Source organism: Nasonia vitripennis, chromosome 3 (genome assembly GCF_009193385.2).
Source record: "Nasonia vitripennis strain AsymCx chromosome 3, Nvit_psr_1.1, whole genome shotgun sequence".
Classification (NCBI taxonomy): Eukaryota; Metazoa; Arthropoda; class Insecta; order Hymenoptera; family Pteromalidae; genus Nasonia; species Nasonia vitripennis.
Genome location: NC_045759.1, coordinates 4,453,368 through 4,475,246, shown reverse-complemented (window position 1 = coordinate 4,475,246; position 21,879 = coordinate 4,453,368). Strand labels below are relative to the sequence as shown.

The 21,879-nt window shown below is 47.6% G+C and overlaps 1 protein-coding gene across 8 annotated transcripts in view; it reads right to left on the bottom strand.

Moving 5' to 3' along the window:
- LOC100119171 (hemicentin-2) overlaps window positions 1–21,879 on the bottom strand; it is a 151,903-nt gene that overhangs the window by 15,928 nt on the left and 114,096 nt on the right. For all 8 annotated transcript variants that reach the window (XM_031926556.2, XM_031926557.2, XM_016984388.2 and 5 more), the window contains exons 7-9: window positions 20,985–21,107; window positions 16,727–16,873; window positions 12,650–12,922 (exon numbers count right to left, since the gene is read on the bottom strand). In XM_031926556.2, coding sequence (XP_031782416.1) covers window positions 12,650–12,922; window positions 16,727–16,873; window positions 20,985–21,107 — 543 coding nt within the window. The remainder of the gene's footprint in view (window positions 1–12,649; window positions 12,923–16,726; window positions 16,874–20,984; window positions 21,108–21,879) is intronic.

The window sequence follows — 21,879 nt, the reverse complement described above, 5'->3', positions numbered from 1 at the left end:
AGTACGATATTTCTAGAATTTCATTTAATTGCAACGACACTGCACCACCGCCGAGAGGGATCGCATATATACACACACACACACACATATATATATATATATATATATATATATATATATATATATATATATATATATATATCGTAAATTAAAGCGAGTCTCTCTCTCTTTTCTGTATTAACGCAGAGAGAGAGAGAGAGAGAGAGAGAGAGAGAGATAGAGAGAGAGAGAGAATCCTATACACCTCGGCGGAATATAAATGTCGGCTTTAAATTCAAACTTAGCGTATGCGCGGGCGAGGGCATTGTATCAGTCGAGCAAAAAAGCAGCCACTGGTACACAATAAATTCAATGGACGCGCGGCTCCTACTGGCCTTTTTGTCGTTGCGCAGCGAAGAGCTAGGGGGACAGGACTTGCCCACCTCCTCCAGCCGCTTCCAGTGAAACGCGCCGCCAGTGGGCTATTCATTCGCGCTCGCGCGCAGCTGAGGTATTACGGATATGTACTAATTACGGGGGCTTCTGCTCGAGACAATGGGCTTTTATTAGGCTGGCTTGCGTTTGATGCAGAGAGGACCAAGCAAGGGCTTGTCGATTATGGGAAAGAGTTTTTTACGGTGTTCCATTCGTTGCGACCTGGTTTCTTATGCCTTTTATGATAAACCGGACTTTTCTTTTGTTAGGCGACTATATTGAAAAACGATTTTTTTTTCTTAAAAATCTCGAGAAACTCAAAATAGTTTCTTTGATGTGAACTAATAGCGTCAAGTTTTTCGATAATTGCGAGCGTATAAGGGCTGTGATGCAGTTGCTTGGTTACGCTTCCCGGCGTCCTCGGCTTAATAACGTCTGACATCGTAACCTGAACAAAAGCAATTTCTTCCACCTGCAAAAGCACAAAAAGGTGCGTTATTTTCGACAAGTATAAAAATCAACGAAGGCCAATGCTCTTATCTCTCGGAGCGGATGAAAATATAACTTCTCCAAGCAATACCGCCACGACAATTTCCTTATACAACAACGCCGAGAAAGTATGGGTACATAGTTGGCCCGATACTTGGGAGAGTAAAATTTCAGAAAAGTGGATGACAGCGGAAGCCCGGAGGCAAAAAAGCTCTTTCTGCAAAGGCGATGGATTCGATGCAAAGTTTTGGCCCGGACGTCACTTGGCTGTCGATTCGAGTTAACAAAAGCTCGCGTTTTGACCGACAGAGAGAGCTTATCACTTTTGACGAGATTACGCGGAACTTTTATTACAAGTTTTGCCCTCGTCCTTGCGAACGCCCAAATGTCGCTTTTGCGTCTACGCGAGTTTCCAGACGGCAGCTCGCGACATTAATATTCATTCGGGAGATTAAGATTTTTCTTTCTCGACTCTCTTCCCAGAGCTGCAGCGACGTGTATTATGAGCAACGGCTGGATATATTGTGCGCTATTGCATAATTCGTTGTTTCGCCTTTAATCCATCATTCGCAGTCGAATTTCGACTGCTGTCGAAAATAAGTTTATTCGCAAAAAATGTTCAGCCCCGCTTATACAAGCTTAAAATTTTGAAAGGTCCCACTCTCAACCAAAGCTGAATATATTCGACGAAAATTCGGCCAAAGGGAATCGCGTTAAAAAGTTCGAGGCTTGCGCCCTATCTCTCAAAAGCCGCGCGCGTAAGCTCTAATGGCGGATAGCATGAATGAAATTAACTTAATAACTGCCTTATCTGCATCTCGTAGTCCCTTTAGCGATACTGGCGCGGGCGCTGCGTATCGGTAGTTTCGCGTTTCCATTCCGGGGTAATGCCATCCGACAGATCTGGTATAAGCTCATCGTCGTCCTCTATACCTCTCTCTCACTCGCTTCAAGGTGTAATCTCGCGTCTCTGAGGTCGTCGCTAGAGTGGCAGCAGCAGTGTGTGTGTGCGCATATACATAAAGATATACACACACACGCACACACAGAGGACTCCTCAAGCACCGACATCAGCAAAGCTCTGAGACGGCCAAGGAGATGAGCCGTGGAGGGAGAGGGACTCTAATGGCTCGGATAACTGGCGGACTTGAATTATCCAGTAACCAGAGCCGCAGACTAATGATTGCGCGAGGGCAACGTCGAGTGCAGTGAGCGCTGCTCCGAAAGGGTTAACTCTCGCTCTTTCTATACTCTATATTCATATGCGTCACGGGCCGATGCTCTCGAGTCATCATCATACAGACTCGATGGATTACCCAAGTGGTATATCGACTTTGTTTTGCCGAGAATATGGCCCCGGATAAGCTGGGAATCTGATTATACGTACTATAGGCGGGCAATCGATTGGCAGGATTTGCCTGATCGCGCTGTGTTATCGATACAGTGACGGACTATACACGTATATATATATAATATAATCAAGAGGTTTATCCGGAAGATTAAATCGTTATTATAACCAAAGCCTCGCATCGTCAATACCGAGAGATATCCTACAATTTATAATGAAAATATACCCTGAATTCCTCCAGCACTAATTAGGCATAATCCTAATAAAAAAAAAATGGCTTTATCGAGAGAGACAGAAACTTCAGCTTAATTAATACAGCCTTCTCGTCATCAGTATAGTCCGCGATAATCCTTGTCGCTCTTTGTCTCCTGTCGCGAAAACACACACGCTTGCAAGCGATGTACCTTATATAATGCAACCGAGGCTGAGAACAGCAGCAGCAGCAGTGGCAGCCTCTCTCACGACTATAATTAACGATTTAGCGGCTGCCGACGAAGGGGCGATCGAACCTATATACACCGACAGTAGACTATACAAGAACAGAAGGAGAAGGAGGAAGGCGACGGCAAAACCAGGGATTCGGAAAAGCTGATTACGTATGGCGCGCGGTGGAGTTTCGCCGGGGACAGACAGGCCGCCGGAGCGAAACTTGCACGTGGACGTGTATATAGATATACGCATATACGGGCTTGAGACACGTCGAACTGTCCCCGAGGAGCGTTTATTCAGCCGCTTTCTTTTTCCCCGTCTCCCAGCTTATTCTTCTTCTTCTTCTTCGTCTTGTGGGGAAAGCTTTGTTTTGCCAGGCGCAGGCAGGCGAAATACGAGGCAAAGCCGAGCCGCCTACAAATGACACACACACACGCGCGCGCGCCGGACCATCTTCTCTATTTTTCTTATCGCTGCGCTTCCATCTGCTGATCTCGCGTGTGTACGCGGCTCCGAACGACAATTGGAATATAAGAAAAGCTCGAACCGGCTGTAATAACGGTAAATCTAGCTATACTACTACTGTTTAGCCACGGCGGGGCATTAGCATTCATAGCAAAAATGCAATACGATGCTTGGTAATGTGCCCCTCTCTCTCTCTCTCTCTCTCTCTCTCTCTCTCTCTCCCTCTCTCTGCGGGGGCGGCTTTGAAATTCAATGAGCTAAGGACGATTTCGTGCGTGAGAGAGCATTACTTTATTTCGACGGAATATGAGCCGAGCTTTTCAGTTCCGACGCACAAAGGGAGAATTAATTTGTTACTAGTCCAGCATTGTGCTCCTCGGATAACGGGCTCCGATTCTCCGCGCGCGCAGGGTCAAGATGCCTATTGACCCAGTGTACACTCGCAAATTCGTATTAAAAATCCGGCCATTCGAAATGCAAGAGGGTTTGAAAAGAGAGAGAGAGAGAGAGAGAGAGAGCTTGAAATCCTAGCTTACACTCGAGAACGCGCGCGGGTTTTTTGTGCACCGGACCTCATTGTTTTCCAATGTCTAACAAGAACGAACGAAGAGAGAGAGAGAGAGAGAGAGAGAGAGAGAGAGAGAGAGAGAGAGACAGAGAGAGAGAGAGAGAGAGACAGAGAGAGAGAGAGTGGAATCCGGAAAACAAAGTCTTCGCTGAACCGTCTTCTACTCTCTCGAGCTCTCTCCTACAGTCCCGAGAAGGCTCGTCGGAGAATATGCGATTGGCGGAGCCAGTGCTTGTTGTCCGAGCTTTCAACCGATCGATATCATCTTCTCTCTCTCTCTCTCTCTCTCTCTCTCTCTCTCTCTCTTTCTCTTTCTCCGCGCTCAGACGGCCGTTATACTCGCTCGTTTCATTTGACCGAATCGAACAATATGACAATCGCGACAATCTGACCTTTCCGTGCGATTTGCTCCGCAGCGGCAGCAGCTTTTTCTCTCTCTTTTTCCGGATAAAGTAATCGGATATATCCCGCCGGCGTAGACTTTTTACGAGGCGTATCCTCTTACTATCCAAAATCCGAGGGAGTATCGAGTCTCTTCCGCTATTTCTTCCTCGTTAATGCAACTCGCGCCAGCAAATATATGAAATATCATCGTCAGGCTCTGCGATGACTCGGCGAAAATCGATGTGTGCACAATAAAGGAAAAGAAAAGCTCGCCCGGAATAATTAGATGCTGTAGGTGTCGAGAGACGCTCGGACGAAGCTTTCGTATTAGGTGTGTGTGTGGGTGTGTGTGTGTGTGTGTGTAGCAGGGAAGGACGACGAGTCTGGTGGGAAAAGCGAGGGATACGACACTCGCAATAAAAGCAGCCCTCGAGGGCTTTCCGCGGAGGCTTCGGCAAATAAATACATCGACCTCATCACATTCTGACGGCGAGCTTTACCTGCTGCTCCTGTCTTCTGGGGCTTCTCCGCTGCTGACTACTACTACGTTGTCGATTTCGCTATTTTTCGGGGCCCCCGCTTACATGCGCTACCGGATATATGTATTTTTGTTTTCTCTCTCCTGGGACGCGGAGGATCGGTTATTTTTTGTCCTCTTTAATCCCCCGGATTCGATATTTTTTTCCCTCCTCGTATTTTCTTTTTATCAGAGGTGTGCGTTCCCCCGTGCGCGATTTGTCCGGAGTGAAAGGGAGGAAGATGCAAGAAGGGTAGCGCGACGCGAGGATCGAGAGAAAAGTCTCCGGGAAAGTTTTGCTTGTAAAAGTTGTCGTTATGGCCGTTATACTGCAGTTCCACGTGTCCTCAGCTTAGGCTTTGGCGTTTTGTAAGTAGAAGATACGGCGATAAAAATAGGCTTCGTCTCCCACGTAATGGCCTCTAAATTTCGGCTTTATTGCCTTTCTCTCGAATTTTACCGCACTATCGCCGCAGTGCGCGCTCGCTCGTTCGTTCATTGTTTTTCTTCTCCCTCTTTCTCTCTATCCCTCTCCTTCGTTGGCAGCGCGCAATTAGGTGAAAAATACAAAGTTTTTTACCGGCCCCCGGATAATGGAATGCATAATGCACGGCGGGAAATCGATCGAGCGAAAGCTCCTACTGATTCGAATCGAGGAGGTAAAAACCGATGGCGAAAAATAATTCTGCGCGAAATATTATAGCTAGCGAAACTTTGAACAGCCAATTATACTCTCCGACTGATTTACAAGCTCGAAAAGCTTTATATACTCTTATTCAATCGAAAAACTCGGCTTTTTACAACTGCTTCCGAGAGAATGAAAATTTGATCGAGTAGCAGAAGCAGCACTCAATGAGGGTCTTTTAACGGCCTCCGCCGGGTCTTTTCGAAAACAATGTTCCGTTTTATCCGCCAGCGCTCGCGATAAAACGATCGCGTTCTCTCTTTTCTCTTCGCGCTGCACAAGGAAAGAAGAGAATCGTTTTAACGACTCGCGTGTCCGAACACGTGCAGCAGCCGCGCGAGCGCGCACGAGCTTTTCTTCCTAGGGGGTCGTTATTATATTCTCGGAAACGCTCGTCGCTACACAGGCACGTGCGCAGCCGGGCTCTCGACGATGAGATTAAGCGGCCGAGTGGTGCGTTACGTAATCGAGTGATCCGCGCGGTTATGCAATTTCCCTCGAGTTGCTCTGCGTGTGTGGATGCGTGTCCGCGATCGATTGCTTCTTCATTTTGATTTCGGAATAAAGTGGTTACCTCTTGGTTACTCGTCTTTGCTTTGAGTATAATTACGTTATATGTTACATTAGTAACATTCATAAAGCTTCCGAAGAAGAGTAGTTCACGAGAATCGCTGTATTTTCTCTTACTCTCGCGCGAAAACGCACTTTTTATAAAACCTAGCAATCTCAAAGCTCAATAATTGATTTCATCAGTCACGGCTCAATAATTGATTTCATCAGCGCTCGGTCAAAGCTCGCGAGCCATCGATCGAGTAAACAGCTACAACGAGAATTAATTCAGCCCGACGATCGAGAGCAATTTTTTCCCATAAGGCAGCCGGTGGTAAAAAGCTCCGCGCCGAGCATCAATCAATCACGCGGAACACGACACACACACACAGCCCCTTTGCTAATAATTCCCACGCGCACTCGATTACGCAAACGCATCGGGGGGTACATAGCGAATGATCGAAAGTCCTTCGGGGACTATTTGCGCGCTCGCGCAAAATCCGGAACTTGGCAGCTCTGCAGCGCGGCGCAAACTCAAATTTCAATTCTTATTCCGGAGTTTCCAAAGGCCTGCAAGCTCGCTCTCCCGCTTGCCTAGTTCCCCGGTCGAAAAGGGGGGCGCCGAATCCCCGCCGCAGCTGCACGGGGACATAATCGGGTTTCTCGAAAGTAAGTTGTTTGCAAGTACGAGCTGAAAAGTAAATATTGCCGGAATGTGATCCGCGCCGGGGCAAATGTTTGCCCCGACTTGCGCTGAGCGAGGAGCGGAGTAGGGGGAGGTCGAACGAATGCAGAAACGGACGACGCACGTGTACCGCTGCAACAGAGTCCAATAACGACGTCGCTGTGTGTGAGCGTGTGTATACGCGCCCGAGCGCGTTCATATACGTGCATATATGCATTACGCCGCATTTATTCCCGAGCTCGTTCGTTGCGAACTTCTAGGGGCTGCAGCAGCGCAGAGTCCTTAATTTCGTCCTTCCGGGACTACTGGAATTCCCAGGGGAGTAAAATTCAAGTGCTCAGATAAAAACGCGTGTTTACGAGCCTGCAGCTGTGTATCACACGGCGAGGGCCCGCCGGGCTGGGTATATAAAATTTCGTATATACCCCTCCTCTCTCTCTCGAAATTATTTTTTACTTATACGGCCGCTCTTCATCTTACATCCTGCGGGGGCGAATTTAAATTTTATTCCCTGGATTTGTATCGTAAAGCGTCGGACTTGGAAATTTAATAAAACAGCCGCGCGCGGATGGAAAATCATTTGGTGAAAAAAAAAATGTGTAAAACGCACGTACGTCGAGGAGCCGTGGAGAAAAAGAAGCTTACTCCGTATCAAGGAAATGCGAGTTTTATATACGACAACTGCGAATGAAAGACGCTTAATGGAGTTTTACGTCGCGCGCCTGCAACCTTTCATGTCTTCCACTATAAAGCATCGGCTGCAGCGCAGTTCGATTGAATACCCCCCGCGGGAACGATGCGCCACTCGTTACATTAAGGATCGCCTCACGATAATAAGCGAAGTCCTATTACGCCGGCTTTGCGCAGAGAGAGAGAGAGAGAGAGAGAGAGAGAGAGAGAGAGAGAGAGAGAGAGAGAGAGAGAACGTAAGGACTGATACAATAAGAGAATCGAGCGCGTCTGACCCGACGCGCATTTTTCTACTTAAAGACTCCTTTATATCCCGTGAACGATCGCGAAGGTCCGGTTTAACTTCTCTCTATGAGGTATCGAGCTTGTAGCGTACGCTTTGGCGGGAAAAAAGCTCTCTGGAAATTGCGCGCGGTAAACACCGCACACGGCAGCATGTTTATGCCGCGCGAGAGTATAAATAGCATTTTGAAATAGCTGTGTATTTTCCTTTCTCCCGCGGAGGCCGGTTATAATGGACGTTTTTATAGTTAAACCCAGAAACGTCGCTTAAAGCATAACTGATGCGAGCGCCTTGAATCCCGTCAGGCTTATATACCACTGCCAGCCCGAAAACGTATACGAACTACTTACCCTCGCGAAAATAGTATATATTTTGAAGGTTCGTTATTCTTCTCCGAGAACTTTTAATCGCAGTAGAAGAGGAATTTCTCGCTTGCAAGCTCGTGTTTAAAATTTGCATAAAGCCGTAAATACACGTGCACGCGGGCGACGGACTGATACGCCGAGGCGCTCGCGCTTCCTATTATATTTGTCCTCGCCTTATCCGGCGCGGGCGGTTATGAAGTCACTTTGCGTCTAACTAGAGGAAATGTATAATGTACGCCGCGTGTGTTTACGCGCGCGGTTTCTGCTTAATTTGCTCCGGAGACTCCTGCGCGCTTATACAGCCGAGAATTTCCGTTACCCTGTGTGTATACGTGAGCCTTCTCGCGATGACGTAAACACGCGCATTTCGTTTCGTGTTTTTCGAAAGCCAGAAAAATTATCGCGAGACGTCCGAGGGTGTATAAATACGTGATTTTCGTCGGATCGCATTCCCTGAAGGCCTCTCTCGCGGATATCGTGAAATCGATGCGCGACTCGCGATAAAATAATAACGTCACTCGTGCGTACGCCGGGGCTTATACGGCATTGAATTTCTCGCGAAAATCAGGCCGTTTATCTATTTATGCGACGGGCCGTCAGTGAGCGCGCGCGTTTCCGAAATTCCCGACAGCGGATAACACGTGTTGCTCGCCCGCGTATACGTATTTCTACAATTTTTCTGCGCATTAAAAACCACTTCGATCCCCCGCACGCGAGTGTACGCCCGCGTTTATTTAGCGTGCAGATAACGCGGTGTTATTTCCATATCTGCGTCGTTATTTTTGCAAGCTCGCCCGCGCGCGCCTTCGTATAATTATTCCCGGACACGCGGGGGCGATCCTCGGTTTTTATTTGATTTGTCCTCTCTCTATCTTGATTGATGTAGCACGCTTGGAAATGAGCATTCATATTCATCGGCAAATGGGATGCATGATTCATTTTACAGCGCCGCTATACTGCAAATAAATTATTCCGCTATCACGAGGGAGGACAAAAAATGAATTTCAAAGAATCAAGCCCTTCACGCGCATAAAAAGCTCGTTTTCGCGAGTGTAATTGTCGGAGATGTCCCATCTTTATCGCATCGATAAAAATCTGGTGCCGCGTCAACGCTGAATTCCTAATGAGAGGAGGAAATCGCACTCCGTCTTAATCGAAGCGGAGATTAATCGATTGTTTTTCCTTACACATAGCAATCGCAGAGGATCGCGCCTCGAAGAATTCGCAGCTAGCGAGGGGCGCGTAATCAGATATGCACGACGCGGCCTCGCGATCATAAATCAATTTGCATCCTCCGTCGTCCTTCTCCTCGTGAACTCTAATACGTTAATAATTCATGCTTAGCCTAACGGCTGATGCGCCGCGTACCTTATACGTATACACGGGAAGATTGTGGAAAGCTCTGGCATCTTGAAAAATAAACGTTGAACACACGTGATATTCAAAACGTGAATAAACACGCCTGATAGAGAGCAGTTTTTTGTTAGGTCTATGAACTCGCATTATTTTTCATTCCGCGAGTAAAGCCACGGTAATTAACTGTTCGACCGATGCAGAAGAGCTGCTCGTGTGTCTGTATTGAGAGGGAGCAAAAAATGCCGGCCCGCGAGTGGATAGCATACAGACGGACGGCGACCGATTGACCGATGGATTTTCACTCTATTTGCTTCTTTGATGTGCTTTGTTTTGCCGCGGAAATATCCGGCTAAACGCATTGGGCCGATGAAAAAGATTCGCGTATGGAGAGATTGGAAAAACTCCGGATAATAAGCGAAATATCGGGCGAATCGACGTGTGTCGAGTGTTCTCCATTAATACCCGAGTTTATTTTGTCGAGTGTTCTCCATTAATACCCGAGTTTATTTTGTTGAGTGTTCTCCATTAATACCCAATATATTATAGCGTCAAAGCTCCAAGTCGATATCGTTACAGAACTTTACACGGGATCAAAGCTCGGTATATATGTACACCTATGAGCACGTCGCGTTGTAAGTAAAAATAAGAAGCGAATAAACTTCCCCGTCTTCTAACTTTCCGTTTGATGCGCGCGTTTATTTGTCCTCATGAATCTTGCAAATCATCAGCTTTGAATTTTTCGACTGTGATGAGAGCTTTGAGGAAGAGAAGAGCGAACGCGATGAAACAGCAAGATTACCTTTGACCGACGCGAGCGTCGAGCAAACAGTTTCGCGAAAGGGACCACCACCGTTGACAACGACGAGGACGAGTCTCTCATCGTGTCCTGTTTCGCTGCGGCGCAGCAGAATTGACTTAAACGCAGAAACATGCTGGGCGCCGCAAATTTTGCGTTCTCTCTCTCTCTCTCTCTCTCTCTCTCTCTCTCTCTCTCTCTCTCTCTCTCTCTTTCTCTCTCTCTCTGCGCAAGCAGAAACTAATAAATTAGTTTGTTCGGGCCGGCTTTGTTCCACTAGCTCGGGTTTCTCCGTCATTTCCATGATTCCCTGCCCGTCGTCGTTTGCGGAATCCTCATGATAACCATCGGGTGTCGCGCCGCGAGAACAAAGAAAACGCTCGCGTTTTAATTATAAATAACCACTCCGCACACACTCAGGGGGTGGCTACCGCGCAATTTCTGGGAATAATCAAGCGAGCTTTTGTCCGCCGAATGACGCGCGAAGCCTGCGTACAGCGAGCGTGTGGTAGAAAGTCAAAGCGCATACGAAATTTCCGTGAAGTGGCGATACTTTATTTTCCGGGGAAACTTTCGATCGAAAGCTTCTCTGCGCGAGCGGGTTATTGGAAATCGAGAAACTCGAGCGTATACGTAGATAGAATTAAATCGCTAAAGAAAGCCTTTGATCGCCAGCGCGTGTCGTTAATCGCGCGGGCTCCGCAGTCAATTCCTTGCCGTTAAACTCGCTCTCTCGCTATAGCCTTTGACCTAAAACTCGCGGCGTTAAGTTTTATTTTTGTTTTCGCTCGTTTGACACACATACACACACTCGCGTTGTTTTCATTTAAAAAAGCGCAGCCCCGTCTCATTTCCAATTTCAATTGGACTAGAGCGAGAGGTAGTCTCGGCCGTACACACATCGAGGCTTTTCAATTATCGTCGGGGGCGTAAGCTCCCCTAGGGCTACAATGGAGATATAAAAGCTCTCTCTCTCGCGCTTGCACGCCGCGGCTCGTTTGCCGAGCGGAGAAGTGGAAATATACGTGCAGTCGGCCGATCCTTGGGAATTACCAACGGCAAATATGAAGGAAGATTTTCTACATTTCCCAGCGCCTGCCGAAAACGAGATTGGCTCTGCGGAAGAAATGACTTTTCGGTATATAAGCGAGAGAGGAAGAGAAAGAAAAAAGCGAGCTCCTATAAAACGCGAACGATTGTTCGTGCGGCACACTAAAAGTCCCATAAGTCGGTTCGTCGATTTTCCGATACAGCAGCCAGAGAGAGCGAGAGCGGCTCGGCGCGATACCTCGAGTTATGAGCAGCAGCAGTAGCGGCAGCACCGATTTTCCATTCCCGCGATCGTAAACTTGTTTACCCTTGTCTGCGAAACGTCACCGAAAAAGGGGGTCGAAAAACACCAACCGATGGCGCGCGAAATCTTGACGGCTCTCGCGATCTGCCCATGTGTACATGTATGTGTGTGTGTGTGTGAATGTGGCATATGAGCGTTCGACGCCCAGGCAAATTGCCTCGGGAAAACTTTATTGCTCGCGCAGTTTCACAGATAGAGAGGGAGAGAGAGAGAGAGAGAGAGAGAGAGAGAGAGAGAGAGAGAGAGAGAGAGCCATATCCACTGTCCAAGCGCTGATTTTATTTCGGCTCTTGGGTAATTGGCGAGGATTCTTTGGACTTTTCGATTCTACCTCTGGAGTTCCGGGAAAATTTCGAAATTTGCTGCGAAATGACCTCGACGTGCGGTTACAATGAAAATTAATTTGACTCTGCCAGGCAATGCGAACCAGCAGCACATGAAATTCATCGCGATTCGCAGAATTCCACACGAGGAAAATACTCAAAATCCGATATTGCAGACGAGCATAACTTCTTTGACCAACATGCCCTTAACCCCTGCGCTTGTTTGCTCGGTTCGAGAAAGCCAAATCAGCATCAGCGTATACTTCCAGCTAAAAATCAAGTCTTCCCCCGCTCGATATTCATAACAATAGATAGTGCCAAACGCAGCAGAAACTTTGGCGAGTAGTTGGGAGAATTTCGCCGCGCGCGCGGCTCTCGCCGGCTACTAATGCAATTTGCCCGATTCCTGGCAGCTGTGCCGAGCTTTATACCCATACACACGTGCACACGGTCAAAAGACGCGCTTGTTCTCTCGCACGACTTGACTCGCGCTCGTGTACATGACGAGGGAGACACGCGGAAAATACAACGACTGTGTGTGTGTGTGTGTGTGTGTGTGCGTGTGTGTACATTCAACTATGCGCCTGTAAATCCCCTGCGCTGACTCGGCGGCAATAATATTGTGTGCATACTCCGCAAGCTCAGCACTATCGCATACGTCGCTCTCAATTGCAGCGATAATGGTCTGCCAACGCATCGCTGCAGCCAAGATCGTCTCGTGAAAAATTACGCCCACACGCGGATTTTACTATACGGTTCTTCGCAACCACGATGGAAAACATTACACTCGAAGCTCGATATTGCGAAAGCTCTGTACTGCCGGTATCCGTGTATGGCTGCGAGAAAATTAAAAACTTTCCGACGCAGAGCCGCAGGAGAGGATTTAATTAAAAAATCATTCTCTGCAGGCATTATCTCGTGCGGAACATGTAGAGTAAAGCAGACTCACCGACGACTTTGATGTGGTAAGGCAGCTGAGCTCTCCATGTGTCCTGCATCTTTCGATCGGGGGCGACGCAGCGGTACTCGCCGGCTTCCTGGTAGACGACCCTACTGAGGGCCAGAGGTCCCGGGCCGCCGATTGGGTCCATTCCGGGCCCGTGACCCCAGCAGCCGCCGTCGCACTCCAAGGTCACGGCGCCGCCAATCTGCACTTCCATCTTCCGAGAGTCCGTTGCTTCGCCGTTCAGAGCTTTCGCCTCCGTCTCGATTTCCGGGTCGTCTGTAAAAATATAGTTGATGGTTATATTCGGTTTATTTATCAAGCATTGGCATTGAAAGTTTTACGTCTGACCGAATTTGGGTAATACTACTGGAAACGAGAGAACTGCTGCGTTTGTGCATATTTCAATTCGTTGGAGAAAATTCAGCGAGATATGAATCGAATAATCAGTGTTCGATTGTGTTCGATTTGTTAACAAACGAATTTCAATTATTTATTTTCATGAAAGAAATCAATACCTAACGTGATTTTGCGATGCCCTACATACGTTTTAAGTTTTAATCGCTTTAAATTTACATTTTAAATTACAATTCGGACGATCCAAATACACTTCCTGGTCCACTCCGCGCTTGATGCATTATTACGCGCAATCCCAACATCGCTGAAACTCCATCACGTTGGTATACAGAGAGACGTACGCGCATCTCATTAACCCAAGAGCGCGACATTATCCAGATTATCCGGAGTAGTCCGCGCGGAAAAATCCGAAAATAAAAACTCGGCTAACGAGAAAACGCATTTGCAACATGACCAGAGTCGTCAACGTTATACCCGATCGAAGCTTCCATACAGCGACGCCTCGACGTACAAAGCCAGCATGGGTCATCATCGAAGAGCCTCGGCTTTCGATCCGAACGATTTGCGCGTCCGCTCACGTGCCAAATCTTTCCCCAGGCAATACACAATACCTATTCGCCTCGACCTCCGCGCGCACATGCAGATACGTCGAATAAAACTCGGCTCTTCTCGTTTTTCCGCAGCTCGCGCGACGAAAGACGAAAACGTAATCGCCGTGTGCAAGCGCTTCGCTGCGCCAATTTCAACGCGCGCGTATCGCAGTAGAGATAAACTTTCGAGGAAAGTTCGTCAGACGTGTACGCGGAAGGTAAAAAGAGGAAACGCGCTCTTTTATTCGAACTTCTCGGCGAAAACTCGAGAGAGAGACGAGGATGATGGATAGCGTTTGTGCGCGCTGTTCCAGTGTGATTTTTAAAATTTTCTTTTTTTTCAAGTCCGTACAGTTTGAATCAACGACGCGAGAATCGTCTCGCTGGATAAGCGCGAGCAGTGGCGCACATATGGCGGATAAGCTTACGCGAGTCTTTCTTCCCACGTCGGATCTTTTTGTTCAACTTTGCGTATGGGTATAGTATTACAGGACGTCGCCGTGTCCGATTCTCTTCTCGTGTAATTTCGTCGGGTCGTTTGCTCATCGGCTAACGCCGTGTCCGCAGACCTTCATTCGAGTGTACATACCGATCTTATCCTTTTTATAGACGTCCGCCGCGTCTCCGACCTTTTCTCGACGCTTTACATACGGACCTCGATGTGGTTCTCCGAGAGTATAAACTTTGGGATCGAATCGATGCTTTTAATAGTTTTATCAATCAAGTGCAGCTATATACATTGGAAAGTTAATCGTCACTCGAAAATTAGATTCTCGTCGCGACGCGCAGTCATAGAGAGAGCGAGGGCTGACGTCAACGCGAGCCGGAAACCACAATCATTTGTCAGGGACGGAAGTCACCGAGCCGAACGGAAATTACCAGCGCCTCGTCGCGAAAATTTGCAAATTTCCTCAGAGCCGATCTTGGTAAACCCGAGAGTCCTCTCTCCCATCGATAGTCTCGAAATGAGAATTGTTCATCCCTTTCCCATTAGTCTCTCAACTTCGGCAAGTTTCGTATTTATATCCTCGAATTTATAATCCACGCGTATATCGTAAAAATTCAAGACACAGCGGCAACACCTCGCCGCTAAAGTTCAACGGCGTAATAAGCAACAACGCTGAATAATTCCAGCTTAATCTCGCCACTTGCGTGCGCGGCACTAAGTTTCCCCCGAACGAGCATATTAAGCCGGGATCGAAGCGATATTGGCTTAGTAATTTCAGATGGAAACGTTATCGCTCGATGCTGCTGCTGACCTACATTTCATCTCTCGCTTGGGCTATAGTGCAGTTTTGTAACTCTACCGCGCGCGGTGCACACGTGACTGCGCGATTTATCAAAATATAGCAGCAGCTGATGCCGAGAGAACGATCGTCGCGCTGGAAAAGCAAATCATTTGGCGAATTTAATCTGGGCCACAGTGTGGGTGGCTATGTTTGCCTACGTATATACATATACACAGCACAGTATAGCGCCCAGCTCGTTAACGGCGAATCTCGCGCCGCGGCGTTTGATCCCGGGACTCGGAGGCTTCGGGAAACTAATCTCCACGCAATTTAGATGGCACGAGAGAGCAGCAGCAGCAGCTATTAACCGTCTGCTACTCTCGTCGTGCAATGCGGGGATTTATCGATTACACGCCGGTTACCTGTATTACAATCTCTCGCTCTCGAGCTCGAGCTCGTGCAGAAGGATAAGTTATAGGATAACGTCCGGGCGATGCGGTTTAGCGCAATGCGCAGCACCCCTGAGCTCTGGATATCTTGTACAACTATATATCTGTATATATATATAGTGTATAGAGACGCGCGCGGAGTATGTAGTTGTGTGTGTGTGTGTATATAAATGATCGCCTGGGCGAGATTTCTTCCGTTCCTGCGGAGCGTAACTACCGCCGCCGCATCATTTCCTCTATTATCGAATTATTCGCGAATTTTCCCTGGCAGAAGCCGGCGTTATGGTGTATACACGCAACGGGGCTTCCAGTTCCAATTAATTACGCCGATGCGGCGAATGCTTGGAATAGGATATCCGGTTCCCCAAGTGGAAATTTGTATGACCAATTTTGTAGAATCGATATTCCCTTTTTCTCTAATAAAAGGTGGATGGTTCGCTCGTCCGTGTATGTAAAAATCTTTCAGGTTTTATTAGACATCGGTGCTTTTTAAATTTTAATCTCCGCTTATTCCCCTAAAAGCTTTTTGCAGATTTTCGTCGAAAATTCATTTCAAATTCGTCCGTACTTCTACATGTACTCCGCAGCGCTTACGTGTATGAAATAAAATTCGCGACGCACGCGTTGTAACCGCACGTCCTCGAGCTTTTATTTCGTCTCGTTCAGGCGCAAAGTATACAAGGGAATCTTTTTTGTCTGAAAAGGGTCGGTCTGACAGTTGTCTCGCTAGCGAAATCAACTCATCTGACTCTATTTTGGTATTCGCATCTGACGAGGGTGTAGCGAGTAAATCCGGCCTAAGAGAATAAGATACTCGGACGAACGAGAGAGGAATTGAGATTCTTACGGATTGATAAAATGTATCTATTCTTTTTGAGCTAATAAGCCTTTGATTCGCTATCATAGTTTCAAGAACCATTAAAATCTCTTTACTTTGACAACACTCTCTCCTATTCCTCCCGACAATTAATAATTCTTCAATGAGCTGTACGACTCTTACCCCCGGCAGTAAACTAAAAGCAGCTTTTCAGGGCCGGTTAATAAAGTCGCACAGCGAAGAATCCCGTAGCTACAGCCCGATCCAATATCAGAGCCGACAGCGACTCGGCTATAAATAAAGTATAGAGAGAAAGACGCGCTTGGAGACCTTTTGAAAGGTGCCTTTGTCACATCGTTCGCACCGGCCAATAATACGCTAGAGTCGGCGGCCCATCCGCTGTAAGGGCTGCAAGCTCTCTCTCTCTCTCTCTCTCTCTCTCGTAGCTTTGATACGCAAAAGCTGAATAGAGCGAGACCGCGCTTGCACCGGTTTGAAAAGAGGGGCGCGAAAAGAAAGGAGCATTATGACATCGCAGCACAGCGGGTCCACTGGCCCGGCACAAAGGCACAAGGTGTATGGATCGTCGTGAGAGAGAGAGAGAGAGTTAGAGAGATAAAAAAGGAGGAATTATTACTCACAGCGAACGTTGAGGAAGTAGCCGATGCTCGTGAAAATGCCGAGCATGTGTCGTGTGTAGCACTTGTACCAGCCGCTTTCGGCACGGCTGATCTTCGTAAAGTTCAGCCATCCGTCATCGCTCTGCTCGACCGGGGGCAGCCCATTGTCTGAAACAAAAAATACAGATAAATATAGGATAAAATCAGAAAAACGAAGGGTTACGTAGTGCGCGCAACCACCGGAGAGCTTTCGCTCGCTCACCCGCTGCTATACTATAACACACTTTTCTCGCTCTGGGCAGCGATTCGATGTGTGCTTCGGATCCACCCGCGGGGCGCCGAAGAAAAGAAGGAAACAAAAGCAACTGTTACTACTCGCGCTGGCGGATAACAATTCATTTCGTGCGAGCGCTTCGATTTCTCTCTTTTCAGCTCGTATACACAGGGCACTTACAGTCCTCTTATAAATCGCGCAGCACCGCGCATCGCTTTTTCTTTCCCTCGTAAACAACTGCGCTCTATAACGTATACGTAATAATAATAGCGATTCTCGAGAGCCGCGCGTTAGCTGTTGGGAAAAATTTAAATCGAGTCAGCCAAGGCGGCGGGGGGAATCCTGTTTACATTAAGCTCGGTGACGCGGATAGGGAAGGATATTGTCATCGTATTATCGGTGAGATAGTGTCGTGTCTCGCGGCCAAACAGGACAACGTTTCCGGCGCTGCTCGCGAAAAATCCCCCGGCAACTCTCTTGGCCGGAAAACAAACAACCTCGTCCGATTTCCCAAGGAATAGCATGTACGCTATCTCCGGACGCGGGAGATGATAAATAATCGGCTGTGCACTTTTAAAGCTCGGCGAGCTTTTAACGACTTTTTGTATTATTACAAGACTGCAGCGATATTAATACGTTTCATCGTTACGAATCGTATATGCGTACGATTTGTGCAAAAAGCAAAAGGCGTGAATAATCTGCGCGTGAATTTCGCAAAAGGCGAGAGTTGAATTTTCTAAAACATTTATCGCTTTCAATTACTCTACTCTCAGCGAGCTTCAGCTCACTACTTTGATATTCAAATTTATTAAAAAAAAAAAAAAAAGAGATGGAGAGCACAAATTATATAGCGAGGTTTTAAGATAATGAAATTATTCCGTGCAAGCAGCGCGAGAGTCAACGCGAAAATAAAATAACTCTTATATCCATCGCAGAAGCGAACGCGCAGCTAGAGAGAGAGAAGGTATAATGAAAAGTAAAGAATGAAATAATAGGTGAGAGTCTCATCTTTTTTGCATGCCCGCCTTATCGGAATTGACTTCTCTCCACCAGCGAGCGAGAGAGATCAGGCGTAATCACAGTGACGCAACTTTTTATCCCCCATCTCATTTTCTTGCGACGCAGCTGTTTCGTCGTTGCGACGACGACGAAGACGTCGGATATTATCGGTTTTCGCTCGCTCTTCTCTCTCTCGCTCGAAGCAAATTGAAAAATTCACCTGGCACTTTTTAACGAGAATCAATTCGATGCATTGTACCCGTGGACGGCGCACGTGCCGGCCAAAGGAAAATGAGGGATTTTATAATTGTAGAGAGAGAGGATCGTGCGCCTCCGTAATATCGCGAGGATTTGCTTTGAATCCTTTGATTTGCGAATTTAATGAGAACGCGATTTTTTTCCCCTCGCTCTTGAAAAAAGCCAACAGGGAGAATTTAATTCGTCGTTTCGTATTTCTTATTGACACTGCTTTAGCGTGAGATATCAGATTGCCGTTTAAGTTACGAGAAACGATGACTAATGAAATTTTCGCAACTACACGAGCGAGCTTCGAACTTCGAACAGCGGTCGGAAAGAGCAGCTCTTAAAACATTATTTGAAAATCGTTTTCCATGCTGTATATACCTAGGCACTCTCTCCTCGTTAGCTCCTGGGCTGTCTAACTAAAGAGATGAGTCGAGGCTTATACAGCAGCGTTAAGGTTGAAAACTTTTTAACAACTATATATGGCGCGTCTCCTACTCCCGCATCTGGCAGAGGCTTCTAAAGTAGCCGAGAATACGTAGCGCTGATGAGAGAGTCGTTATATTTATCGAGAGCTTTCCTCATATTTTTATTCTACTCCTCTCGCTTCTCGCCTTGACTTTTCACTCCCTAGTCTCTCGATAGACACGACGGCGAGAGCTTTCGCGCGCCACAGAGGTGCTTTTAGCACTTTGTTTAATGTAATAATGAACGTTACGTAATTAGGGCAAAGGGTCCACGATTCCCGCTGACGTTATCCTTCCCAGCTATATATACCTATAAGCGTTCGATGCTCAGGGACGGAAGGTAATCTCCTTATCGTACGCAATTACTCGTCTCTTGTATAATGGAAGAGCTTCCGCGCTTCTGCTTCTGCGCTACTATGGAGACACGCGTGCGCTTATATCCTTACGGCGCGAGCTATTCTGATTTTCGATGAATAATCGCGCGGGAGCTGCCGCGCGCACTTTAAGAGGATAAAGCGCGGCCAACTTTCTTATCACTTTACCCGGCGCTGTGTAATTTTGTATTTTTCTCTCTCTCTCTCTCTCTCTCTCTCTCTCTCTCGCGATGCATCAACCGCGCGTATCGCGTTCGTCCATCGCGTAAATAACCGGGGAAAAATTGGAGTTTTTAATTAACTCGAGAGAGAGAGAGAGAGAGAGAGAGAGAGAGAGAGAAAGAGAGAGAGAGAGGGGGGAGATAGCCACAATGAGATCGCCGGCGCTTTTGTTCGGCTGAAAAATTCGCACGAATAGCTTTCGAATCGCGAAAAGCTCGATCGACGCATATTGTCCCGGCGAAAATTGAAAAAAGCTGCAGCCCAGCGATAATTTTCGCTCGGAAAAACCGCGCGCCAGAGAGATAATAATCGATCGAGTCGTCGATAAATAACACGGCTTTGACAAGCGCGATATAAGGCAGAAAAACGAGGCGTAGAGGAATTAGGGCTCCGGGATCTCGTACGCCTGTCGCCGCTCGATTCATTTTTAAAAGAGGTTGATGGCTTCCGAACGATCCTCCTCTCGCGTAGCTATATCATTCCCCAGCAGCAGCAGCCGGAAAGAGAGATAGAGCCCATTGGGGTGCAAACATTAGAGATCTCTCTTGGAGCGTTCGATGGAATTTACAGGGCGATTCGTCTTCGATAGACGTTTCTCTGCCGAGCAGTGCATTCTGCAGGCCCCCGAGACTATATGGAAGAGAAAAAGACGGACGCGAGCACAATGTAGAACGCGCACAAGCGGGAGGCGCAATGACGTAAAATATGCGTTTAAAATGGGGCTTGGAAAGGCGATCGCTGCACGTGTCTTTTTTTGTCAGTAGTATAGAGAACGAGGCGCGCGATCAAGATCGCGCGTTATATTTTTCACACGGAGCGTTATTTTATTTTTCGCACGAATTTAGGTTAATATCGTTTCATTCGACAGCTCTCTCGCGTTCGTATAATGAATCCGAAGCCGATGCGTTCATCACGCGCGGATCGGAATTTTCAAACAAAACGCGCGCGATTACGATTTCATCGCCTCGTCGTTCGTCGCGCTTGTTTTTCGCACCTTTTGTTCGGATGCCCCACTTCGAGCTTTTATCCTGGAAAAAAAGCACATTAGAGATGAAACGCGCATCAGCGAACCGAGAGAGAGTTCGAACACATTCGCACACACACATACAGGGTTAAGACACGGCGAACGGCTGTGGGGAAATAAATTCCCATCGGGCTAGCGCGGTTATAAACGGCGTAATTAAAGGGAGTATAGAAGGGCGAGTGTAGAAAGTGCCGTCGCAGGTTTAGAAACTCGGCCGCAGTCGTTTCTCTGCACGGTCGCTTCATTCATTTTGAAGCTGACGTTATTACGCTGCCGCGTATACGGCTACGCGCGTATTTTGGTTTAAGTTCGCGCTATACTGCTCTGCTCTCTCTCTCTCTCTCTCTCTCTCTCTCTCTCTCTCTCTCTCTCTCGGGGCTGTGTTTACGCTAATTAAATTACCAGGACGTGAAGCCGGCGCCGAGCACGCCGATCAGATAGAACCAGCCGGTACTTCTATGTGCCCGTGTGTATGTGTGTGGCTGGATTCCGCATATAGCTCTCGGATATTTGCATTCCTTTCCGGCCTCGAGCGGGTACCGACATTAAGTAATTACAATCAGTCAATACGCGTTCGATGCAACTTCTCGTGTGAGCGATGCTTTCGACGGGTTATTTCCTTCTTTTTTCGGCTTTTGCACTTGTGAGGATTACATTATAAAGAATCGTGTGTTACCTCGTTGCCATATCGGGGCGCTCGACGGGTTGCTGTCCACCTCGCACTTCAGACTGACGGACATCCCCTCGACTATCGGTATTCCGAAGCCTGGCAGGCGCGTTATCGCGAACGACGGCGTATCTGTAAAAAAAGAGAGATTGTAGGATTAGATTAGAAGTTTGTAAAATAAATTTTCGCGCCAAGACTAGACACCGTAATAATCAGCGAGTAGCTCATGATTCCTTATTAAAAAGCTTAATTAGCAAACAACTTCGCAGTCGCAGCAAGCGGATAGGTAAGTAGTCGCGGAGGCGTAAGAAAAAAGAAGCAGCTGCGGAGCGAGACAGACCGACCGTCTCTCTCTCTCTCTCTCTCTCTCTCTCTCTCTCTCTCTCTCTCTCTCTCGCCCCGAGCATTTTCATTCGCGCATAATAAGACGCTGGGCTGTGTACAGCGTGTCTGCTAGTCATCGTCGTCGTCGAGGCGCAAATTCCGAAAAAGACGAGAGAGATAGAGAGAGAAAGATAAGAAGAAACCGCGCGAAAAAAGCTCGGTTATCTTCAAGTTAGCCGTCGGAGCGTAATAGCCGGCGCAGCTATATACACGGCCAGCGAGACAATGCAAGCTTAATGAAAGCTGCAGCGAGAGCGCTTGCGACGTAAACACCATACAAAGCGAACAATACGGACTACGCGAAGTGGTCCACACTACTGCGGAGGCGGGAGTCAGTCCTCGATCGCCTAATGAGAACTTTAAAGCACCTCCATCTTTGCAAGCTCCAGCGGTAGCAGCGCTGAATATCCTATTTTCATTTGGCGGCACGCCAGTAAATAGTTCCCAGCTATGCGCAGCGCCTCATTGTGCTCGCGTCACTTGCCATCGGAAATATCGCGCGCGAGAGACCGACTGCGGT